Consider the following 10,760-nt stretch of genomic DNA (forward strand, 5'->3'; position numbering starts at 1 on the left):
TAGAAGAAGAAGAAGAAGAAGGAGAAGAAGTGCATCGCCCCACGACTGTGCGGAATGATCAACCTTGTTGCAATAGTGCTCTGACACATGTTCTCATTAACAGACTTATTGCACAGGGCGAAGAGATTCGTCATAGAACTGTAGTGCTACACACAGAGTACCGTGAGCAGTCAGAGGTATACTACACATCGTTATGCCGTAAAATAGAGGAAGGGTTCACCGCGATTCACGACCGTATGGATGCTCAGGACATAAAGATTCGTGAATTACAGACTATTTTATACGAACGGTATCGGAGCCTCGAAAATTCTATCCACAGATTGCAAGCAGTGGGGGATGAGAACAATGAACGAGTGCTTTTCATATTAAACGATCAGCTTAGGGAACGGCGTTTAATTGTCAATCTTCTCGGAGTTATAAGCAGTGCGGTACGTAGAAGATGAGAGGGAACAGCCGTGTATGATATTTTGTATTCATTTCAATATGTGCTATTAGATTTGTATTCTGTATTATTCTACGTGAATGTAGTAGCATCCCCTTACTTGTATTGTTATGATTTTTTTATTTTTTTATTTTTACATCGTGTTTCTAATTGAATTGTCATTTTCATTACACTGAATGCTCAGGGTTTTTGATATTTCATAATTTCAGGTCAATAGTGGTTTGTTCAAAATTAAAATTAAAATGGACATTGGCAAAAACAAACCAGCCGACAATGCACAATGCTGTCTTCCAGACCAAAATCTTTCAGATACTCTACAGCGAATGTTTGATATACAAATTGATGGTACCCCTGATTTGTGTGACGGGATACAACAAATGATAAATATGTATTCGGAATTTGTTCCAACATCTTTTAATGTAGAGCCGACATCACAGTCTTGTAATTTAGAGCAAATAGAAATAGCTATTGAGAAATTCCCCAATATTAATCTATGTGATCGGCTACAAGAACTATTAAATGAATGTGATATACAAATTGTACAAGATGGTTATGCATTAAACGAACATGAAGCAGCATCTAGCGATGCATTACCCCCAGCAGGTAATGTCGAAATTGATCACCCATCGTCTATCAATGTTATCCCCCCAGGTAATTCTGCCACTGAGCCCACGACGGGTAGCAACGCCCCTGCCAGTACAGGTAATGTTGGTCCTGATATGACATCGTCTTGTAGTAGCACTGATAGGTCGACGACTAGCAACACTCGTACCCCTTCGGGCACAACAACGTTAAGTAGGTCCGCCATTGAATCACTGATTCGTGAGGGTGGGGTTGTAAACGGTTATCATATTTTACCTCGACCCCGTTTCAATAGTATCGAATTGCGTAGAAGTATGAATCTGAGGGATATTAACTCTACAGATTTGGCTGCGTATAACATCTTCTTACATGACGCTCTTAGCGAAATTGTATCGTATTCTAGAGATCTTGGTGGTGATTCTACTGTCATCAATTTGGCATTGACGGCCCCTAGTATGCAATACCCAGTCAACGTCGTTTTAACGGACAGAAATAATTACGACGTTAATGAACTTCTCGAACAATTCGAGAAAATTTTACAGAGCGACGAACAGATTTTATCTGACGAAACTATCGAGATAGAAGCAAGTGTGGCTATGAACAGGAGAGGTGGTGGGCGGCGTAAACTTACGGATTTGGCGTTGAATCAGGTGATCAAAAAAAAAAAGATGAGTTTATTTTGCCCCAACAATGTTTCAAATAAATTATGCCTATCTATTTGCTTGGTGCGTTTTCTTGATCCCCAATTACCAGAGAACATGCTAGAAAGACGGGCGACCGTCATCAACCAAAACGCCGGTTTCGCAATCGACCGCGAGATAGGACTCGGTGACTTAGAGGCGTTTGAACGACTACTTGAAATTAAAATCGTTGTTTTTTACAGAACTGCAAGTGGCGTGCTAGAAACGTACAAAAATCACAATGATCCTCACCCGAAAACAATATGTCTCTATTTGCATGACGCACATTACTACATGATAACCAATCTTACAGCGTTCATAGGTACATCCTATGTATGCGAATACTGTTATGGCGGTTATAAAAATCAAAGACATCATCAATGCGCACACGTCTGTAATGTATGCCACGACGCCGAATGTTACAAAGTACCTAAAAGAACTGTGCATTGTACCGATTGTCTGCGTTTCTGTAAATCGAGCTACTGTTACGACATGCATAAAAAAATCCCTCCGGGGCGCGTCAGACCGTCATGCGATGTGGTTAAATATTGCAAATTATGTAACAGACGATACGACGTTATAGGATATTCCAAAGGAGAACGTCACAAATGTGCGGCAGTCCGATGTATCTATTGCGGCGTCGATCTTCATGATATGGGTTTACACGAGTGTTTTATAACTCCCCTACCCCCCAAGGAGCCTACCGAGAAGTATATTTTCTACGATTTTGAAACTCGTTATGAAAATGGACGACACGTAGCAAACTTCGTATGCGCAATCACCTTTAAAGGGGAGAAATTTGTTGCGGGAGGCACCGAATGCATTGCTGCGCTATTCGATCGATTCAGACAACCCCGATACGCTGGCTACTGTTTCATAGCCCATTACGCATCAAGATTCGACTCATTTCTCATTCTTGAGTATTTTTGCAAAGCAGGGCTTAAGGTAGACATCATTATGCAAGGGTGTAAATTAATTTTCATGTACGATGATGTTTTTGCACAGCGTTATATAGACTCTTATGCATTCATCCCCATGGCTCTGTCTAAGATGCCAGCTGCGCTAAACTTGACCACAACTGAAAAAGGTTACTTTCCCCATCTTTTCAACAGGGTAGAAAATGCAGCCTATATAGGCCCCTACCCCGACAAAAAGTACTACAATCGTGACAACATGTCTGATAAAGACCAACTAAAGTTTGATTCATGGTATAGCACAACGGTGGGTAAGGAGTTTAACTTCGGGAAAGAGTTGTATGAGTATGGGGTAAATGACGTAGTCTTATTACGTGAAGCATGCATGAAATACCGCGAGGCGTTCATAAAATGTACCGAACTCGACCCTTTTGGGTTCACGACGCTAGCTAGTTGCTGCATGGGTGTCTTCAAAACGCATTATTTGAACAGCGGTACGTTAGCACTGACCCATAACAATGCATATGTTCGACAGAGTAAGACCTACTCAAACGTCTCGATCGAATGGCTCGAGTATGTGAAAAAGACTCGAAACGTAGACATTTGTCACGCAGTTAACCGAGGCGAAGTCTCGGTCGGGCGCTACTTTTTAGACGGGTACTACGAGGAGGCCGGCGTACAACACGGCTTAGAATTTAACGGTTGCATGCACCATGGACACGAATGCATGTTTAACGCCTATGAGACACACCCCTTGTCGGGAGTCCCCTACGGTGTTCTCAGAACGCGATTTGCCGATAAGGTTGAAATTCTACAGAATGCCTATGGCATGAAAATTGAGGTTCTTTGGGAGTGCGAATGGAATAGAATGAAAAAGACCGACCCCTCTGTGATAGAATTCATGACCACTTATTCAAAACCCGAGCGGCTGAAACCACGAGAAGCACTGTTTGGTGGGCGTACTAATGCTTATAAACTCTATCACAAAGCAGCGGTTGGTGAGAAAATAAGTTACGTCGATTTTACCAGCTTATATCCCTTCTGTCAGGCTAGGAAGAGCTATCCTATCGAACATCCACAAATCATTTTCAAAGATTTCGAACCGATTGAAAATTATTATGGTCTTATCAAAGCGACTGTCTACCCTCCGCGTAAATTACTACTCCCTGTTCTCCCTTACAGATGCGGCGGAAAACTAATGTTCCCGTTATGCAGGACCTGCGCGCACGACCAAAACCAGTTAACGGTCTGTAGTCATACGGACGAAGAGAGGGCCCTGTCAGGGTGTTGGGTTAGTATCGAACTTTTAAAAGCAATCGAGAAGGGGTATGTGATTGCCAAGATAGACGAAGTGTGGCATTTTCCACAGCAGTCAGATACGTTGTTTTGTGACTATGTGAAAACGTTTTTACGTTTAAAACAGCAAGCATCGGGGTATCCGTCGAACGTCGTCACGGATGCCGACAAAAATGCATACATTCGCGAGTATTTTGAAAAAGAGGGGATACGTCTCGACCCCGAAAAGATTGAGTACAACCCCGCGCAGAGGGCCATTAACAAATTATTGCTTAATAGCCTTTGGGGGAGGTTCTCTATGAGGGAAGACCTACCAATAACCATTATGGTAAACGAACCTGAAGAATTTACCAAAATTGTTTTTGGCAAAACCGAATCATTGTCTTGTTTCACATTCGTCTCAGAAGATGTAGCTCTTGTTCAGTATCGCGAGCCCAAAGGGAGTGTTCGTAGTACTAAAGATATCAATGTGTTTGTGGGGGCGTTTACAACGGCACATGCGCGGTTGGAGCTGTACAACCTGATGGACAAACTTGGCGACAGATTGCTTTACTCCGATACCGATAGCGTTATTTTCGTGTCTAGGGAGGGCGACTGGGATCCCCCGTTGGGGGATCATTTGGGGGAACTAACGAATGAAATAGACGATGGGGATCACATCACAGAGTTTTGCTCTAGCGGTCCTAAATCTTACGGTTATCGGACTGCCAAAGGCAAAGTGTGTATGAAAGCTAAGGGTATAACGTTGAATGCTAAAAATTCCAAAGCTATACGCTTAGACAGTCTGATTGGTCTGGTTGACAGCTATGTGACGAAGAACGATGACACGCAATGCATCATGGCTCATACTGAAAACATTGTGAGAAATAAAAAGACTCTCACATTGCACAACAAATCAGTTGTTAAAAAGTTTAAGGTGGTGTACAATAAACGTAGACTTTTGCCCGATTTCACCACTCTCCCTTATGGCTACTGATCCAATGTCACATAGAGGGTCACGGGATGCTTCTGATTTTGATTTCAGGCTTCAACATCCATTTAGTTGTGTATTAAGTGGACCCTCCAATTCTGGAAAGTCTTATTTTGTAAAACTTTTGTTGGAAAATGGTTTGAATTTGATATCTAAAAAAATTGAAAACATTGTTTTTCTGTATGATTGTTGGCAACCGCTTTACGACGAATTGCATAAATTGTATGATATTAAATTTGTGGAAGGAATACCCCCAACTCTGAATGATGATGATTTACTTCCCGTCAACAAAACCAACCTGCTGATTGTGGATGATATGATGCGTCAAGCTAGCGGGAATGCTGAGATTGAACGGGTCTTTACGCAGTATGTGCATCACCGTAATCTCAGCGCTATTTATATAGTTCAGAATTTATTTGTCCAGGGTAAATCCAGCCGTACCATCAGCTTAAACACCAATTACTTGATTCTGTTTAAAAATCCTCGGGATGTTAATCAAGTGGCGGTGTTAGGACGACAAATGTACCCCGGGAATGCAAAATACTTTATGGAGTGTTATCATGATGCTACCAGTCAACCCTTTGGATATTTAATGATAGACTATAAAGCAAAAACTCCTGAACAATACCGACTCAGAACGGGTCTGCTTTCCGATCGTCAAGTGGTTTATCTCCAGAAAAAAAGAAGAACGTAATAAATAGGCATGTCAGCACGACTTTGTAAGCATCTGCCTATGTTAAAACTGCTACATAAGGCCACCCCTAAACACCGTCGGCTTATTTTACAATCGGCATCCGACGATTTCATTTTAACGTTGTGTGAAGTGGCTCTTAACATCCTATATGGCACAATTCCGGTCAGTCATCAACAGTACCGAAAACTGAAAAAGAGAAAAGCCGAAATTAAATTTGTTGCCAGTAAAAAATTTGGAATATTGGCCAAGAAGCGGATCTTCAACCAGAGAGGGGGGTTTATTCTACCACTCCTGAGCATTGCAGTACCCTTTATTTCAAGCTTAATAGCCGCTAGACGGGGGTGAGGATGGAGCATGCTGAGAAAATGTACTTAGTCCCACAGCATCAGCTGGAAAAGTTGAAATCTGGAAATGGTCGTGAGAATATTCAACAGGTTGTTGAGAACGATCTGGATGATTCTGTGAGAAATATTTTACTCAGGACTGATTTGAATCAATATGAAAAAGCCAAGCTTTACACAAACATCCTGAGCAGGTTTTTGGCTATCGTTAAACAAGGCGATCGGGAGACCAGTATGCTGACGTTGGCATTACCCCACCCAGGCCCCGGTCATAAAGACGATGGCGTAGCCACCAATGTCGAGGCCGGTGGAAATGTGGAAGATGTTGTTGCAGAAGTTCTGAAGAATGTACCGGCGAGAAGCGTGAAAAACAGTAGATACATATTAGACAAAATGTCAAAAGCTAAAGGAATAAGCTCTTGGACTGAGTCGGGAGAGTTTGTGTTCAGGGGTAAAGCTGTACAAGGATCACACATGGTTGATTTGCTAAAAAATGTCACGGCTCCACAAAAGGTTCGGGATGACCGAAGACCTCTAGGATGGTCTGAGTTTCTACAGGCATTTGCCGAATTAAACATCCCTTTTTCTACGGTTCCGAATCATCATGTTAGACGTATGATCAATGGTCTAAAGAGTATGCCTGCTACATCAACGTCACCCCATATTCGACCGTCTAAAAAACCCCGACGATATGCCCGTTCTTCATCGAGATCGTCAGAAGACGCCATTTTTAAATCACCGTCTATCGATAGAGGGCAATGGCTAGAATTTTAAAGCATCCATTTTATTTGCATGCATGGAATATTTTAACGCATTAAACGCTGTGTGTGTGTGTGTGTGTGTGTGTGTGTGTGTGTGTGTGTGTCGTCTGTTTGATCTGAAATAAAAATATTGAAAATTATGGATTTTTATGATTTTTTATTGTTTTTTATAAAAATACAATATAGAGTGATTACTCAATCATGATTCAATGATATATTACACGTCTGCACACAATGAATACACGAAAACATTTTTTCATTACAATCATACGGACTTAATCTCTGAACAAAGAGCGAAACCATTTTATCATTTTTAATATAATCATAACTATATAGTTTCATCACGTCGTGATAGTTACGACCCTTGACTAAATGATATAGAAAAAACACACAGTGCTGGCCACAAGTATCTGATGAAAAATCCTGGACACGTCTGTCCGAATACATAACGTCGACATCATTGGTTGTTAGGAAGTTTTTGATGGTGGCTGGAAAACGTTCGCTGTAGGGGGGATTACCGAAACTGTCGAAAAAACACGCTGGTCCATCTTGAGGCAAATAAATAGCAAGCCAGTGCTCTCCTGGTAGGTGTGCCGGGTGCGTATTAATTATACACAACGCTGGTAAGTTCCTTACAGATTTTTTAGGTAGTTGATCGCTTGGGAGAACTCCGAGAAAATGAGTGTTGCACGTGATTTTATCCATGATCCCCGTGAGCTGTATCGTATTCATTTCAATAGTAATCAACCAGGACCTGTCTGCGGTTAGACACTTCAACAATACTGTCAAACACTGCATAAACGATCAAGTTAATAGTATGCGGCAGCGCTTGTCTGAACCGCGCTTCGAGTCTGATATTTCCGGATTTGATGAGGGATATGTGCTGCCCGCAGTCTTCATCAGGCGTTAGATTAAAGGCGTAAAGCGTGTACCCGTTCAGGAAATCGCTCCTGTCGATAGAGAGTGCCTGGTTTTTAAGATGTCTTCCGGTCGTCATTGCCAGCTGGTAAAATTCGCGAACTGCCAACCCTGCCTCAAAATTGGGTTGTAGAGGTTTTGCGGGGAATTGTTGACCGTCGACGTAGACCGCCAGGAACTCCAAATCGTAATGTTTGAATGCAAAAGGGTTTTTTTCGTAGGATCCTGTGAAAGCATCGTTATCGACCATAGCTAGGACGATAGATTTTGGCAGCGTCCCTAAAAACAGGTTTTCTTGATTTGAAACACGCGACCCCGCGGGTATGGAGAAATTCTTTAGACATACCCTATCTATGGGGTACTTGGCGGTAGTAGAGAGCAGTGCCTGGGCGTGCCCCAGTCTCACAGGAGGTGATACAGACACTTTCTTGACATATAGGGATGCTGACACAATTTTTAATTTGTATGCTACATCATCAGCCCTCATCAGACAGAACTCATCTTTACCACGGGTCAGGCGTATTTTGATGTCAACGCCATTCAGCATTAATTTTTCTTGAAAGAAAATATCGCTGTGAATAGGAGCCAGCAGCTCCACCACCTGACCACCGCTTGTGTAGAGCGAACGTTTCGTCAACCCCGCGTTACGTCCTACAGGATCATTTGCGTCCATGTGTCCGGCTGTGTCTTTGTAAAACAGACCGGCTGAGAAAAGTGATTCCAACGCATCTTTACTGTAGTTGATCAGACTCTCTATGATGCATCGATAAGGATACGTGCTCGAACTCTGGGATATCAGCCGATCGCCGAGGCTCACATCAACTTGTGAAAATATAGTGGCTCCGGGGTAGTTTATTAGGCCCACCCTTGCAGGGGCTGCGATATCGGCTCCGTCAGGACCCGTGATTTTAAGTTGTAGATATAATAATGTATTATTTAGATCCACATAATCCTCGCCGTTCCCTGCTATGAAAAACTCCAAAGGTGCAGAGTCCGATATAGCGGATAAAGGGGGGACTTCCAAATACCCGTTTTTCTCAATAACCGTTTGCGTCAGTGGCACCGTAAATAAGTCCAACTCAGACTTAATGCATTCTCCCGACATGCGGTGCAGTAGCGACATGTTAGAATATGGTTTTTATGGATCTCTTAACCACTGCTTTTCGTCTCGCAGGCTTCTTACGCTTTCTACTTACGACTGAACGCGCCTTTGGTCCACGTGTTGTTTTCTTCTTTATCCGATGACCACGCCTCCTTACACCCGGTGGTTTAGAAATTCTCTTACGAGCCATGACCATCAGACCCGAACCGTCTTGAGCTTTAGCATTATCGTTATACGTTCGCGAAAATGCATTTGAAACGACATCGGATACTATATTTTTGGCCGCAGATTTTAGGTGGGGTTTTGCGATACTAAATCCTCTTTTTAGCAAAGGTATGGCCATCCTAAACAGACCTCTGAAAAGACCTCCAAGCCCCGCCCCATACATAACCCCACCCCCTGAATATCCTGGTAGACCACCAGCCTGATTTTGGTAATAGTTAACATATTCAGCAGCATTCGTTTCGCGAGGGTTATAATAATAACTCATTCTAAAGAATAGAATGTTTCAATGGCTTAAAGTGAAGTTTTGCTAAGACTTTCCCGTAAGAAAATGGTATTTCACAGTTTTGGTCGTCCTTTAGCTCTATGGTGATGTCGGTGATGTGTCCCTTGTTGATCGATGCGTAATGGGGGGTGTCGTATCTAACACTGACGGTATCATTGTTTTCACCAGATATATGTACGCATCTCAAAAGGGGTACGTAGGAATCCCCGACTGATTGATATTGGATAATGTCGGTGTATACGTAGAATGTATAGAACCCCGCATTTATATCTGCTTGATGAGGGGCGTACGTGACGACGCTCTTTGCAAAATCAGCTTTTTCATGGTAGGCCGATCGTCCGAGAGCATCGTCCGGTTTCAATCCTAAAATAGTGGCAAGTTTTCCACAGAATGCCACCGATATGTTAGGTCTCGCCGTCAGAAACACTTTGTTTTTTAAATTATCGTAATTCAATATGGCTGTCTGTGCAAGAACTTGATTTATCCCCCATATCACCGAACGAATGTTCTCATAATATCCTCCGTTTATATGCATTTTCCTCGATACAGTAAACCCTGATAACTCTTTAATCGGGTCTGCATTGTAGATATCTGCATCATTCATGGGGGATGTGTATAGGGTAAAATATCCGTCGTCGTCGCTGAAGGAGTACCAGCTTCTAGGATATTCAATTTCGGCGAGTCCTACTTCCCATTCCCCTTTCAAGTTTATAGTTTTTGCTAACCTGGTTGTATAGCTGGATATGCGATTTTCAGGATAAACCGACGATGACGCGTTACACGGTAACGTAACATAGAACCCGTGATCATCCATGGTCATCCGGCACACGTATGATCTCACCCGTAAGCGATCATATGTTTTAAGGCTTTTGTAAGTCCACCAGTGCTTTTTTATCAATATAACTATTGAATTTAGCTGGCCATCCTAACCATTTCACTAAAACAAGCGTAGATTTTCCTTGTTTTTTCTGACCTAAAATCTTTTCCACCTTAAAAGATTTGTTTTTACCCACAATTATTTTTTGTAACTCTTTTTCATAAAAAACGCCTTCGATGGATTCCCCGTCATAATCAACCAATCTATAGACGGGTGGCTGACGTGGAATACACGCTGATACGGTGAAAAATTCATCAGTATAGTTCTGTTCATAACCTTTGGTGAACGGTCCTCTCACTTTGGAAATCCTCACAACATCTCCAACTTTGAAATTAAAGTTACATTTCTCTGTCTTCTTTATAGTTCCGTACAAGTTTTGAAACACCAAAGTCTCGTTTACTTTATCGACGTCCACCGGTCTCATTCTAATACTCCTATGATAACTGGCGTTGTAACTCTGCACGATATCTTGTAAAGCATCGATGTAGCGCCGGGAATTTGTAGCTGTTAAGAATCTCCACATTCGACTTTTTAATGTTCTGTTAAAACGTTCCACGACGCTAGCCTTCAAATCGGTAGCGGTAGCGAAATGATTAATTTGATGCTTTTTCATCACATCTTGAAAATGTTTGTTAAAAAACTCCTTCCCCTGATCCGTCTGCAGTTTCTGCGGAA

General features: G+C 42.2%; 1 protein-coding gene across 1 annotated transcript; it reads right to left on the reverse strand.

Annotated features, from left to right (window-relative positions):
* Positions 1 to 7,413: 7,413 nt before the first annotated feature.
* On the reverse strand, positions 7,414 to 8,721 carry LOC307163968 (uncharacterized protein F54H12.2-like; the record flags this gene model as incomplete). The annotated part of the gene is made up of 1 exon (XM_079880315.1): positions 7,414 to 8,721. One exon carries the CDS (start codon positions 8,719 to 8,721, stop codon positions 7,414 to 7,416), a length of 1,308 nt encoding a protein of 435 aa, XP_079736441.1.
* Positions 8,722 to 10,760: the final 2,039 nt, after the last annotated feature.

This window comes from Squalius cephalus, assembly GCF_949319135.1.
Source record: "Squalius cephalus genome assembly, chromosome: 9".
Lineage (NCBI taxonomy): Eukaryota > Metazoa > Chordata > Actinopteri > Cypriniformes > Leuciscidae > Squalius > Squalius cephalus.